The 15950-nt window shown below is 32.8% G+C and overlaps 1 protein-coding gene across 1 annotated transcript; it reads right to left on the bottom strand.

Annotated features, from left to right (window-relative positions):
* Positions 1-1179: 1179 nt before the first annotated feature.
* On the bottom strand, positions 1180-11876 carry LOC106717293. Its single transcript, XM_014511110.2, has 9 exons — positions 11781-11876; positions 10532-10996; positions 9082-10126; positions 8195-8946; positions 7748-7990; positions 5922-6172; positions 5447-5567; positions 4877-5171; positions 1180-1277 (listed from the first exon to the last, which is right to left on the bottom strand). Exons 2-8 carry the CDS (start codon positions 10964-10966, stop codon positions 4878-4880), a joined length of 3141 nt encoding a protein of 1046 aa, XP_014366596.2. The 5' UTR covers positions 10967-10996; positions 11781-11876; the 3' UTR covers positions 1180-1277; position 4877.
* Between the last annotated feature and the right edge of the window lie 4074 nt (positions 11877-15950).

The raw sequence follows: 15950 nt of genomic DNA, 5'->3' as shown, positions 1-15950 counted from the left end.
ATACGGTTATCCCTCTTTTTTTATATCAAAAGCTAGCAAACGAGTAAACGGCCATTTGAATTCGCCGATAGCGAGACGACAGTTACCCACAGACATCCGCAAATGCAGATGCGTTGCCTACCTTTAATCAACGGAGAAAGAAATGCACAGAAATAGAATATTTCCCCTTCCTATGCGTCAACTCTTCCGCCAAATCCACTTCCCTTTCCCATCCTATCTTAATAGGAAGAGTGGGAAGGAAAAGAGGACTAAAATTTGTCCTCCGGCACCACACTCATCAGACTGTACTTGGAATTACTTCCACTTGACGTCTGTCTTCTGTGAGATCGTGGTATTTCACTGAACGAGGTCAATTCGTGCAACAGATGTTGTTGTTGCTGACGTCTACCACTGTTAAACCTCTTACACTCTTTCAGATAATAGGGATAACTATGTTTTTCTAAAACTGTTTCGACAGTGAAATCCTACGTTAACATGCACTTACATAGATTGTAAGAACATAAGTAACCGTGACCCATATAAAAGACCATATTATGTATATATCAAATGAACTAGTTATTATTTAAATGTAATAAATCTCATTCCAGTTACTCATAGTTAATGGCTATTTGCACTAGCGTTAACTGCACAAAATGACAACAAGCGCCTAGTGGCTAAGTGGAAATTGTCATTTATCTGTGACAAAGATTTTCATGTCACATTCATGTCATGTCAAATTCAACTTAATAGTTCGATTTCACGAATGAATTGTGAGAAATTATTTGTATTAAAAAATAATCAAAAATTTATATTGATTATAGAAAACTGTATACAAGTTTTTTTTAATAATAATCAATTTAGTAATTTAATTTCATAATTTAAAAAAAAAGTGGAGATAAAATTCCACCCTAATATTAGTGGATAGTTTCATTACCATACCATATTCTTATAGTTGGCGAGAAGGAAAAAAAAATGTGAGAATAATTTTAAATTAATGATTTTGAATACAAAATTAACGTCACTGTGAAATACAACAATATTCTAATAATACAATAAAAATGTTTTTAGAATAAAAAAAAGCATAAATGTGAAGATTATTGCAACACATTTGAAACTATTCCATTATTTCATTGATTTGAGATTTGTATAATTTCTCTAATTGTAACTTTTTTTTGTGATACATTTTTGATTTTTCAAATTGATTTAAAATATACTCTTATATTTTTAGATGGAACAAATAATTTTGGGAATGTACCCTTAGTGTCTCTGCCAGCTGTCACGATGTACCACCACCGATCCTGCAACAACACTTCAATTTACACAAACTGAATGGAAATACAAAAAAAAATTACATCTTATGACTTATGTATAAATCAATCAAAAAATACACATTCCTTAAATCATTTTAAAATAATAAAAAAAAGCATAAATGCATAACCACGCTAAAATATATTAAACAAAATACAGGCAAGAGACTCTCGCTTCTCCAGGTTCAATTGTATTTAGAATTTAAGAGAAATTTAATTGAAAAAAAAAATATTCACTTTGTTTTACATTCGTATGTTAATACTAGCTGTGCCCGCGACTTCGTCTGCGTGAAATACTGTTTTCGGGTAGCATTTTTTGGCTTATTATTTTACTTAACCGATGTACTATTCATTGATGTATGGATGAAGAAAACCATAGAGAGAGGTGTGCCTGGACCGCGCCAAATATAGGTCCTTAGTTTCTGCCTACCCCTCTGGGTTACACTCGTGACTTTTGTTGTTGTTGTGGTGGTTTTTAACTTAAACTTATAAACAATTACAGCAACATATTAAACTTACAAAACATTCACATAAACATAATATATTCTCATACAAACTTTCATTCCCTATGCCTTTTTATAATATTGCACCGTTGAGGTAAAATTTTTACAAACTTTAAATGTCCTATTTATTTATGTCAAATTAAATAAGCAGCCTTAGAAAGAAGTTTCAAGCTTCTAACTGTAAAAATGACGATACTTACATACAAAATACCACCCGCACTTTCAACCCCTTACAAACCTTTTTTCGCGCTAAAAAGTAGCCTACGTTCTTTCTGAGGCCCAAGACTGAATATTAGTAAGGGTAACAGCAAAACGTATTAAACAAAACATTCACCAAAATCTAAAATATTCCGAAACAAAATTTCATCCCTTATTGTTATTTAGCACCCTTGGGGGTAACATTTTTTTAAACATTCAATTTCATATTTATTTATATCATATTAGCAACCTTAAAAATAAGTTTCAAGCTTCTAACGGCAAAAATGACGATAATTCCATACAAACTTTCATCCCCACTTTCAACCCCTTACAACCCTTTTTTTCGTGTTAAAATGTAGCCTATGTCCTTACTCAGGCTCTAGACTAAATATTGGTAAGGGTAACAGCAAAACATTAAACAAAACATTCACCAAAACCTCACCTATTGACAAACAAAATTTCAACCCAACAATAAGGGTTGAAATTTTAGCACCCTTGGGGGCAAAGTTTTTACAAAAATTTAATTTAATTTTATTTCTATCAAATTAGCAGCCTTAAAAATAAGTTTCAAGCTTCTAACTGTAAAAATGACGATAATTCCATACAAACTTTAACCCCCATTTTCAACCCCTTACAACCCCCACTTTCAACCCCTTACAACCCCCTTTTCGCGTTAATAAGTAGCCTGCGTCATTCCTTAGGCTCTAGACTAAATATTGGTAAGGATAAAAGCAAAACATTCACCAAAACAGAACATATTGCCAAACAAAATTTCATCCCCTATTATTATTTAGCACCCTTGGAGGTAAAATTTTTACAAAAATTTAATTTTGTATTTATCTATATCAAATTATACTATTACTTGAAAATAAGTTTCAAGCTTCTACCTGTAAAAATAACGATAATTCCATACAAACTTTCACCCCCACTTTCTACCCCTTACAACCCCTTTTTCGCGTTAAAATGTAGCCTATGTCCATCCTCAGGCTCTAGACTATCTGTGTACAAAATTTCATTTAAATCGGTTTAGTAGTTTTGGCGTGAAAGCGAGACAGACAGACAGACAGAGTTACTTTCGCATTTATAATATTAGTAAGGATTAGATTCAAAGAAAATAATAAAATGCAATATTAAAAAAGAAAGCTTTGCAAAAACCGTATAGTTACAGTATTGTTAAGAAAACTGCATTATCGCCTTACGCCAGCTACTAATTTTAATGCTACAAAACAAAAACAGTCTTCTATAAAACTTCTTTATTATTTTTTTACTAGTCACCTATTAGTCGAAATTCAACCATAGTCAGATTTAAAGATTTTTTTATTAAAAACAGCTTTCAGATGGCCTAGAATGATAATTTGCGAGAAATTGTTAGTAACGTTATCGTTAAAATTTTTATTATTTATTACGTAATGTTTAACGTCAAATTTCATAGAAATTTTGACACATTCTGTCAAAGACGTTAAGATAAAGTGTATCGCAAATATTCGAGATAGACCCTCTGCTCTTCTCCACATTACTTTTAACTATAGGTCAGATTTCACGCTCATCTGTTTGTTTTGAGCAATTTAGTTATATAGGTGGTACAAAGTTTTCGCTTCATATATTAATGTACATAGAAAATTTATGTCTCCGAAATATATCACTATTTTCACAGTCGGGCAATTAATTTACTTTCGCAATGCAATCAACGCTGCTTAGTTTCTTACTAATATTATAAATGCAAAAGTTTAGATGGTGGGTTTGTTACGAAATATCTCTAGAACAGATGCATAAATCTCGCTGTAATTTGGCACAGATGTAGAACATAGCCTGGAAGATTACATAAGCTATTTTTAGTCCACGAGGAGTCTAGATAAACTTTAACTAATTGGTATTTAAATAAACTTCTTAGCTCATTCTGTACATAATGTTAGTAAACTCTTAGAAATCAAATTCAAACTGTTTATTGTCACATTTGAATTAGGATATTTAAACAATACACAATCGCTTCAAATACAAAAAAAAACATAACAGTAGATTAACACAACCTAAAAAGGTAATCCTCTCATTTACTTAAAAAAAGAAAAACACAATATGTCTTATTACAGGTCTTATCATGGCAGTGGAAAGGAAAGGTAATGGTTTTCTTGAATCATAAAGTAAAGCTGAATTGTCAATTAACCGGTCACATTTGTCAGGCCAGTGACGCCAGATGAGGAAGGAAAATTTTATAAAGGAAGCCATGGAAGGGGACCAGGAGTGTGTGGCATCCTCCGTCCAGGTGGACCAATGACATAGTTCACACGGCGGGAAGTCGTTGGATGCGGAAGGCAGAAGACCATTTATGGAAGGTATTGGGAAAGGCCTATGCCCAACAGTGGGTAGATAAAAGGCTGTTGATGATGGTAATATAAATTATTTTATAATGCTTGAAATTTATAAATTTATATGAGAAAAATTCACAACCACCGTTCACTCTTTTCGCAATTGCTTTTGGACTTATGATGTATAAGTTGACCATAAAACATTAATGATTCTGTTTAAATCTTATTGTAATACAATAACATTGATTATAAATGAAATATTATCATAATACGTACAATAGATATAGAAAAATATTATTCTAATAAAATAACTACACTCCGGCAATGAAAAGTTTCTTATGAAACATTCGCAAAAAGAAAACAAATTAATTCTTCGCAAACATATCTACATATATAAAAGAAAGTGGTGTTAGTTACACTATTTATAACTCAAGAACGGCTGAATCGATTTGACTGAAAATTGGTGTGCAGGTAGCTTAGAACCAGGAAACGGACATAGGATAATTTTTACCCCTTTTTCTATTTTTTATTCCGCGCCGACGGAGTCGCGGGTAAAAGCTAGTTATATATAGATTTTCAAAATTACCTTATTTTTGTTTAGCAGCGGAGGCGGGTTTAGCTGACTGTGGTATGATTGTAATTTCATCGTTGATCTTGAGTGGCTTGAGCAAGGAGTCATTGGTGGGTTTCGCCGGGGGAATCTTGCTTTTATCCATGACACGCTTGGCTACCACACTGTGTGCTGAATACACGTGACTCTCGAATTGCTTGTACATACCAAAGGTGGCGGTACAAACTGTACATTTGTAGGATAAATGTGCCGGCTTTAATGTCAGATTGTGATCCCGAGCAACATGGTTGAGCAACTTCCATTGGTACACCTGAAATGTTACAATATTTAATAAATAATCAGGGTCGGGTAATAACTTCAAATAAATCTGGATTTCTATGATTAAGAAGTACTGAAACAATATAGCTCTCCTGGATCTAACATAATTTTGTCCGAAAACTACTCTTTTTTTTTTTAATAAGGTCGAATTACTTTAATATGGTGTGTGTGTTAAAAAGAGTAAATAGTGGGTAGTTAAATGTATTCCAAAAAAAGCATAATTTGTTCTATGTATGACTTTATATTAAGACAAAGCATGAAACTCACCCTTCCACACACTGGACATCTTCCGGCGTCTTTACCCTTGTTGGCGGCTTCCTGCATAGAGCTGGTGACAAGACCGTGTGACCCCAAAAGATGTCTCTCAAGACCTTGATCTGTGAAGAACCTGAAACAAGTATTATATTGAATTAAAACTTAATAAGTAGACTATTTGATCTTCAAGACTATGTTCTACATCTGTGCCAAATTTCATAAAGATCCATCTCTTCGGAGATAACTTCAAACAAACATCCATCCATCTAAACATTCGCATCTATATATATAAAAGAAAGTCGTGTTAGTTACACTATTTATAACTCAAGAACGGCTGAATCGATTTGACTGAAAATTGGTGGACAGGTAACTTAGAACCAGGAAACGGACATAGGATAATTTTTACCCCGTTTTATATTTTTTATTCTGCGCGGATGGAGTCGCGGGTAAAAGCTAATTTATAATATTAGTAAGACATCTCACTGACCTGCACTGACACTTCTGACAGTTCAACGGTGGCCTGTTATATATCATCTTGGGATGTATCTTGACCTTGTGTATCCACTGCATGTGATTGCGGAGCTGCTCCAGATCTTTTATGTAGCCATCACATATCTCGCAGATGACGAACGAGCCCTTGTTCTGGTGCGCCGGCTGAGGTAGGACGGGCAGCGGCTGGCGCGGCAGCGGTGTTATAGATATTGAGGGCTGCTGCATACATTTACCACCCTTGTTATTCTGAAAATTTGGTAAATAACATTTTGTAGACAAATGATTGGGGGATTTTTTTTATTACTTCATATAGGAGATAGTAGAAAAATGGGTAAGTTTTTGGATGAATATTGAGATCATTGTCTCAATTCAATTCAAAACAGATGAACATAACAGGAATTAAGCAAAAATCTTACATTATTTGAATTGGGTCATTCATAACGGCAAATATAAACACAACATTAGATATGAATGATTGTGCAAAATCAACATTTTAACAAAATAAAACAATATTACATTACTTTAATTATTTGCAACTAACTTCAATTTAATTCCTTATATTTAAAATTGTTATAGTTATACTAGACAGATAATATTACCATATTTTCAGAATAACATCTTTATGAAGTACAAAATAAATATAAGAAATTATTGCAATAAGAAATACAATAAACATAGTTTGAAATATTTTCTATTGCCAACAGAGAATATTTCACTTCATACATTTTACATTACGTAAATATATTTTATTCTATTGTTAATTTGTATTAATGGCATTGAGTGTATTTTATTGAAAAATCAAACAATATGTACTTTGTATGAAAACCTTATTTGAAAAGGTTAAACACATTTTAATTTGCATTTAAAAGATTTTTGATAAATGTTAAAAAATAATGTTAAATTTCTATACAATTGTTATATTAATTTAAAAACATTTATTTGGTCCCGATTTTTTGCAGAATTTTTTTTTTTAAATATTTCGTATTAAGCGATAATTTTTATATACATATTTAAATACAGAGAATAAAGTTGATTCTAAAAGTAGTGATATTGCTTTTTAAAAGTCTCATTATGAATGTTGCCAGGTCAATCTCCAATGATTTTAAATTTGAATTTAAAAAAGGGATTTTCTAAATTCTGAAATTTATACAGATACAGATTAGATAGTGATTATAAAAATGTTTTTCTTTTGGCAAAAAAGTGCTATTTAAAAATAGAAGTATTAAATCGAGTAATAATAATGAGTAAATTTAATATATCTTCATCAATAAACTACAATATTATAACAGATTTAACACTTTTAAATAGGTATTATATAAATTTAACTCAATGTTCATCTTAGCATTACCAAAACACTTGTTCAAAAACATATTATCATATCTCACATGTTCTTTGGAATAAACAAAGACAATGTTTTTGAAAAATTGTTTAGGCAGTGGAAATCTATAAAAAGCAAGTTTACAGAGTACATAGCATATAGTAGTATTAAATGGAAACACATGTTGCATGTACAAAGTTTGCAATGTCAGCATTGCAGTGATGTCCTCTGATCATGGGATGATTGTTTGCCGACTGCATTGCCCAATGAGGTGAATAGCAAACAAATCGCACATTAGTACTGCTGCTATTCACCAGTTTGGGTAAATTAGGTCTGGCATAATGCAATTTCACTCAGCAGAAAGTCATGCATCTTCAATACTCTTGTTAGTAGTTGATCTTTTTTAATCTTGCTACTTTCAATATGTCATTCCTAATTCTAAAAACACATATCTAAACAAAAAATAATGGATGAGTGATGATCTCTTATAATATTAAACTCACCGCAGCAAAGTTTGTGGGTAGTAGTGAAGGCGAGCCCTGTCGTATGATAGCGCCGCCGCGGAGCACTGGCGCGGGGAGGGCTGCACGGGGTGCGGGTAACAGGGGGCTGCGGCCGCGCGCCCTGAATGCCCCCGCCGCGCCCACAGGCGTCAGCCCGCCCGGTATCGGAGTGCGCACACCCATTCCGCCTCGATTGAATGCCGACTGGTATGTACCCATCATGTTGTTGCGCGACCGCGTTATCTGTTCATAACCAGATTTCTTTTTACTAAACATTTCATCAATATAAAAATGCATTTTTGCCCCACTAATTGTTAATTAAAAAATTAAATTATCAATACAAACAGACAGACATTCTAAAAATTTTAATTACTGTTTTGTTAAAATTTTCTATTTTAAAAGAGACAAATTATACTCATTCCCAATACCAACGAAACAAGTAATTACCTTTGGTATTTTAGCTGGTGGTTCCCATTCAATAGGTGGTGCCAAATTGGTTTCCGGTTTGAACTTCCTTGAGCATGGCAGAAGATGTCGGGCCAGTTTGCCCTTGCCGTTGTCCTCGAAGGGACAGTTGGCACATTGGTGATATGCGGGAGCCCTCTCTAGCTTGCCGCGCACATTGTGCTCCGCTTCCATGTGATACAGTATGTCATGGGGACTTCGTATCTCAAATGAACAATAGTTACACTTATACACACTGTTTTTCATATGCGGCGTCTCCAAGTGATGCAGCATTACTAACATTGACTCAGATTTAAAACTACAAAATTCACACTTGTTTTGTTTATGTCTATAAGGACTGTTCTTTTCTTGGCTAATCTCTAAGTTTTTCATTAGAGATGCAATAGAAGTTTCCGTAGCCCTTGTATTATGACCTGCTCTTTTCTCTCTGGAGAGCTTTCTATTTTGTTGTTTGAGCAAATCATTTTGTACAAATTCTTGGACAAGGTTTAAACCGATATCCATAAAGAACTTACCGAGGGAACAGTCAAAATAGTTATCGGACTTTCCACAAACCACCTTGTCTACAGGTAACCTTGTGACATCTTTCAGTTCATCACTTAAATCTGCCTTATCTTTGATCACCACTGTTTTTTCCTCATCATCGCTGCCTGCTTCATCATCAGATTCTGTAGAGCTTTCACCATCCCAAGATGCATCATCATCATCTTCATTTCCTTTCTTCCTTTTTTCAGCTAAAATAAATTACATTTTAAACTAATTAAAAATAAGATAAAAAAAAATTCTAGCATTTATTGCTTATGTTATAAAAAAATGTCAATTACACTTCTTTCAATATAAGCCATTAACCTCAATGACGACTTTCTTACCTTTCTTTTCCTCTTTGCTTTTCTTTTTCTCTTCTTTATGTTCTTTATCTTCATCTTGTTCTTTCAATTCTTCTTTGTCAGCCCCTTTCTCTGCTTCAGCAGTTACTGCTTCAGCTTCAGATTTCTCCTCATCCACCTTCTCATCTTTGTTTGCTTCAAGTTTGTCTTTATCTACAGCACTATCTTTTTCCTCCTTGGATTTCTGTTTCTCTAGTTCATTACCCAATAAATCAACAAATTCTCTAAAAGGCTTTATTGAAGGTTTCTCATACACATATGGTACAATGAAAGATGGTGCCTCAACAACAAACATATCATCTGTAAGCGAAGGCAGTATAAGAGGTTGTGCACTGCCTGAAGAACTGCTTTGTATTGATGAATTAGTTTTAGCACTAACAGGTGTAATTGAGGTGCCCCGACCTACATAGTTCATGTAATTGTGCGCACTTAAGAGATTTGCATTTTTTATAGGTATCGGTTTGTTTTGTGTAATAGCATTTGTATCTAAGATAACAACTGTGGTTTCTTTCTTCTGGTGACTTGATACATTTCCTTTCATTTGTTTTACAGCCATTTGTACTAATGATTTAGGGTCACTGATCACAATTGGACGAGACTTGCGCCTTAGATTATCTTCTATGTGTACAGCCTCATCTGATACATCATTACCATTCTCCAAATCATCATCATATCTCTTTCTTTTGATAGCTCTACTGCTCCTACGTAACTGTACTTTATTTTCTGGGACTGGAATTTTTATATTATTCTCTATGATAACTTCTGCATTCTCTAACCCATCTTCTCCATCAAGGATAAGGTAATCTTGACTCTCACCATTTTGTTCATTTTTATTATCTTCATTTTCAACAAATTCTATGTCAGTATCCTCCACTTTTGTTTCATTTTCCTTAGAGGAATCTTCATCACAAATGTCATTTTGAATATCTAAATTCAAACCTACATCTTCAGATTTATCTTCTGTCGACGCTGTAGTATCTTCTTCATCCAATGACTCTTTTTCTGCTTTGTTATTATTATGTGTTTCCTAAAAAGTTTACAAATATGTATAGACACCATTATCACAAGGCAAAATAATTTTTAAACCTTCTTTCCTTTGCATTAAAATTTTCATTAGACTGGTTTCATTGTAAAAGTATAAATATTTGTACTTAAAAAAGTTACATAAAATAACTCAAATAGTTGAAAAAATATTGTACATACTGAGGGTGTTAATATTTATCACAATGAAAATCTGTTTTTGTTGAAAATCAAAAACAGAGTGCTATTGTCTTAAATTAATTATCTGACCTAGATACAGACAAAAAGATGAAATGATAAATGAAAATTATAAGTTGTCTTAATTTCAAATATTCAACACAATTAAGCTATGAGATGTTTTTTTTTTTATTCATCAATTACCACATACACAAGCAGATCTTGTTTCACTTACCTTGTTATCTAAATTCACATTAGAATGTTGCAATTCCTCAGTTTCACTGTTTTCACCATCAAATTTATCGTTTTCTATATCAGCAGATCTGGTGGACTCAGTATCTGGAGCTGCAGGACTTGGCTCAGTACTAATGTTACATTGGTTTTCCATGGGACTCTCACTTTGAGAATCCTCCCCTTCTTCTGTATTTGGTATTTTTACATCACATAATTTATCACTATTTTCGCTATCATTTTCTGTTGAGCAAGTCAATGTATCTTCAGTTGTTAGCTCCTCAGTAATGTTCACATGATTGTGTACCTCGGCACTGGTGCTGGTTTCACTGCAGTTGTCCAGCTCATTGTCTTCAGAGGTAAGTTGCTTGCCCTTAGGGGAAGTTGGATGTGATACCTCCATTACTTCCTCCATACTGCCATTCACTCCCCCATTCATTTTGTCATCAAACTACATTCCATGTGACACCTGTCAAAACAAGAGCCAATAATTTAGGTTATGTTTTTAATCCAGTGGATTTTCAAGATTTCATACAAAGTGACTTAAACGTCACATTTTTTTATAGTTAACACGCTCCCCTCCCGCCTCCGCCTCTCCCCCCCCTGGACATGGCACAACCAACCAAAATGGCGGTTCCATGGTATGACTTCGCAGAGCTACGTGTTGAAGCTTACGTTTTAAGACATCGAAAATAGTCTAGTCCTTATCAATTTCAATTAAACGGTCAAATAATTTTAAAGATATGAAGAAATCAAAACAAAAATCCAAACACGCGATAAACTTTCGCACCTGATAGGTGAAAATAAAAACAAGTTATTTAAAATCATTGTTTATCAACGAAAACTAAAGAGGATACATAAATAATATAAGCACCGATCATTTATATAGAAAGTTAAAGCGTTTTCAAAAATGTTGATTTGCTTTTTGTGAAAGTAAACAATCTAAACCGGCGTATTTATAATTTAAATCAATTTAATTCGTCTGTATTCAGTAATATTTATTTGTTATAACTGTATATTGAAATAATAATGTGATTGAGACACAACAGGCCGTCCCGCCCGTGCTGCGCTGTCGACAGCCTCGGCTGCTACCCGTTCCACGTTCACTACTAGCTAGCTTATTTCAATGGATAGCGGGTATTAAAGCCCGTAACGAATACATGCACACAATTTCAGAAACAAAACGTCACGACAATACATATATACCCGTGGAACTAAAACAAATAACTTCACTATAAATCACGAGAACTTACGTTTATAAACTTATAAATATTTTAAAAATCGGGGACCCTGCGACATGATCCCTTGGCACCGCACAAACGCAATATGGCGGCGTTGGGATAGTCACGTGACCGCACCAGTGGTGTACTCTACCGAAGTCGATAGTCACTACTTTGTTAAAATGAGAACTTATAGATTGAGTACATGAGTACAGGTGCTTTAAGCAATTTGCGTCGTGGGTTTTCATCGCCGAAGAACCTGTGCAAAAACATATCGTTATAATTTTTTTTAAAAGAGAATGAAAGGGATGACCATAAATCGATACATCACTAATATTAAAGGTTTTAATACTTAGGATCTAATTTAAAGTGGCTAAATATAGTTCAGCTATCCACTTGGATCACAGCTAGGCCTCGGTGTTACGGACGGGGTTGTTTACACAATATTTGAATTCACCACAACTTTTTTCTTCGGCCATTCACCGACAACGGTCTAACGGCCTAAGTCATTATTCAAACTTGATTCATTTATTTGTTAACCGCAGTATTTTTTATATTTATACTTTTATTCCATTTGATTAAAATTTTACCGATTATTTTTAACATAGCATGACAAAAACAATCGAAAATCATGTTGTATCTCTTAGAGAGCGGCCGAATATGATATATACATAAAGTTATTCATGTAAAGTAATTAAAATAATTTTCGGATCGATTTCAAGGATCAAATATTGATTTGTTGTAGAGCGCCTGTACCATAAACAATTAGCTGATTTTAAAATTTTGTGAATTCTTTTATATACTCTTTGTGTATTGGTGTCGTGGACACAAAAAATAGTTGTCTGTGGTTCTTGTTTTTCTATAATCTCTTCATATCACATCCATTGACGTTGATGAAATCCAGGAAAACCCTGGACTTAAGTACCTCCGTGAAGTTGGCCCCCTCACTTTCATTTTTTTAACTTTTTTTTACGCAAATCGTTTGAGAATCGTTTGAGAGGGTTTGAGAGAAAAGAAATATCGTTTGAGAGTTCCTACTTTCTCCGTAAAAACAATTTCAAATTCTAGTGTTAAGTTGGCCCCCTCACTTTACTTTTTTTTATTTTTTTCAATGCGAATCGTTAGAGAGTCGTTTGAGAGACATTAAGAGAAAAGAAATATCGTTTGAGAGTTTTTACTTTTTCTGTAATAAATATTTTAATTCTGGGCATCGAAAGTTACAAATCGATTTTCTTTTTTTTCCGAATTAAATATGGCAATCATGCACTAGGACGTTTCAAATTTATTGTGTAGGTAGAGAATGGTAAGAGAGTGATTGAGAGAAAAGAGAAATCGTTTGAGAGTTAATACTTTTTCTTAAATAAATATTTCAATTTCGGAATCGAAAGTAACAAATCGATTTTCCTTTTTTCCGAATTAAATATGGCAATCATGCACTTAGATGATTTAAATTTATGGTGTAGACAGAGAATGGTAATAGAGTGATTGAGAGAAAAGAGAAATCGTTTGAGAGTTAATACTTTTTTTGAAATAAATATTTCAATGTCGGAATCGAAAGTTACAAATCGATTTTCCTTTTATTTCGAATTAAATATGGCAATCATGCACTAAGACGTTTCAAATTTATTGTGTAGGTAGAGAATGGTAAATTCAGATATGACGGCTGATAGAGATGTATGGAGGAGTAGTACATACTGTGCCGACCCTCCATAGGGATAAGGGCAGGTTGATGATGATGATGTAGAGAATGGTAAGAGAGTGATTGAGAGAAAAGAGAAATCGTTTGAGAGTTAATACTTTTTCTTAAATAAATATTTCAATTTCGGAATCGAAAGTAACAAATCGATTTTCCTTTTTTCCGAATTAAATATGGCAATCATGCACTTAGATGATTTAAATTTATGGTGTAGGTAGAGAATGGTAATAGAGTGATTGAGAGAAAACAGGAATCGTTTGAGAGTTTTTACTTTTTCTGTAATAAATATTTTAATTCTGGGCATCGAAAGTTACAAATCGATTTTCTTTTTTTTCCGAATTAAATATGGCAATCATGCACTAGGACGTTTCAAATTTATTGTGTAGGTAGAGAATGGTAAGAGAGTGATTGAGAGAAAAGAGAAATCGTTTGAGAGTTAATACTTTTTCTTAAATAAATATTTCAATTTCGGAATCGAAAGTAACAAATCGATTTTCCTTTTTTCCGAATTAAATATGGCAATCATGCACTTAGATGATTTAAATTTATGGTGTAGACAGAGAATAGTAATAGAGTGATTGAGAGAAAACAGAAATCGTTTGAGAGTTAATACTTTTTTTGAAATAAATATTTCAATGTCGGAATCGAAAGTTACAAATCGATTTTCCTTTTATTTCGAATTAAATATGGCAATCATGCACTAGGACGTTTCAAATTTATTGTGTAGGTAGAGAATGGTAAGAGAGTGATTGAGAGAAAAGAGAAATCGTTTGAGAGTTAATACTTTTTCTTAAATAAATATTTCAATTTCGGAATCGAAAGTAACAAATCGATTTTCCTTTTTTCCGAATTAAATATGGCAATCATGCACTTAGATGATTTAAATTTATGGTGTAGACAGAGAATGGTAATAGAGTGATTGAGAGAACAGAAATCGTTTGAGAGTTAATACTTTTTTTGAAATAAATATTTCAATGTCGGAATCGAAAGTTACAAATTGATTTTCCTTTTATTTCGAATTAAATATGGCAATCATGCACTAAGACGTTTCAAATTTATTGTGTAGGTAGAGAATGGTAAGAGAGTGATTGAGAGAAAAGAGAAATCGTTTGAGAGTTAATACTTTTTCTTAAATAAATATTTCAATTTCTGAATCGAAAGTAACAAATCGATTTTCCTTTTTTCCGAATTAAATATGGCAATCATGCACTTAGATGATTTAAATTTATGGTGTAGACAGAGAATGGTAATAGAGTGATTGAGAGAAAACAGAAATCGTTTGAGAGTTAATACTTTTTTTGAAATATATATTTCAATGTCGGAATCGAAAGTAACAAATCGATTTTCCTTTTTTCCGAATTAAATATGGCAATCATGCACTTAGATGATTTAAATTTATGGTGTAGACAGAGAATGGTAATAGAGTGATTGAGAGAAAAGAGAAATCGTTTGAGAGTTAATACTTTTTCTGAAAAATATATTTCAATGTCGGAATCGAAAGTTACAAATCGATTTTCCTTTTATTTCGAATTAAATATGGCAGTCATGCACTAAGACGTTTCAAATTTATTGTGTAGGTAGAGAATGCTTAGAGAGTGATTGAGAGAAAAAAAAATTGTTTGAGAGTTGATACTTTTCCTGAAATATATATTTCACTGTCGGAATCGAAAGTTACAAATCGATTTTCCTTTTTTTCGAATTAAATATGGGAATCATGAGGATAAACGATTCAAATTTACTGTGTAGGTAGAGAATTGTTATAGATTGATTTAAAGAAAAGAGAAATCGTTTGAGAGTAAATACTTTTTCTGAAATAAATATTTCAATTTTTGAGATTTGTAACTTTTTGAAAATCGATTTGTAACTTTCGATTCCGACATTGAAATATTTATTTAAAAAAAAAAAGTATTAACTCTCAAACGATTTCTGTTTTCTCTCAATCACTCTATTACCATTCTCTACCTACACCATAAATTTAAATCATCTAAGTGCATGATTGCCATATTTAATTCGGAAAAAAGGAAAATCGATTTGTTACTTTCGATTCCGAAATTGAAATATTTATTTCAAAAAAAGTATTAACTCTCAAACGATTTCTGTTTTCTCTCAATCACTCTATTGCCATTCTCTACCTACACCATAAATTTAAATCATCTAAGTGCATGATTGCCATATTTAATTCGGAAAAAAGGAAAATCGATTTGTTACTTTCGATTCCGAAATTGAAATATTTATTTCAAAAAAAGTATTAACTCTCAAACGATTTCTGTTTTCTCTCAATCACTCTATTGCCATTCTCTACCTACACCATAAATTTAAATCATCTAAGTGCATGATTGCCATATTTAATTCGGAAAAAAGGAAAATCGATTTGTTACTTTCGATTCCGAAATTGAAATATTTATTTAAGAAAAAGTATTAACTCTCAAACGATTTCTCTTTTCTCTCAATCACTCTCTTACCATTTTCTACCTACACAATAAATTTGAAACGTCTTAGTGCATGAT

Source organism: Papilio machaon, chromosome Z, assembly GCF_912999745.1.
Source record: "Papilio machaon chromosome Z, ilPapMach1.1, whole genome shotgun sequence".
NCBI classification, from domain to species: Eukaryota; Metazoa; Arthropoda; class Insecta; order Lepidoptera; family Papilionidae; genus Papilio; species Papilio machaon.
The sequence above is the reverse complement of the archived record's forward strand: the minus strand, read 5'-3'. Positions and strand labels throughout refer to the sequence as shown.

What these genes read in the sequence shown, in the direction of transcription:
- LOC106717293 (XM_014511110.2), bottom strand. Translation starts at nt 10,966, where the DNA reads ATGAATGGGGGAGTGAATGGCAGTATGGAGGAAGTAATGGAGGTATCA. An exon ending in AAGCAAAGAGGAAAAGAAAG is followed by an intron (nt 8,947 to 9,081) that starts GTAAGAAAGTCG and finishes AATTTATTTTAG; the next exon opens with CTGAAAAAAGGAAGAAAGGA. An exon ending in CACCAGCTAAAATACCAAAG is followed by an intron (nt 7,991 to 8,194) that starts GTAATTACTTGT and finishes GGTTATGAACAG; the next exon opens with ATAACGCGGTCGCGCAACAA.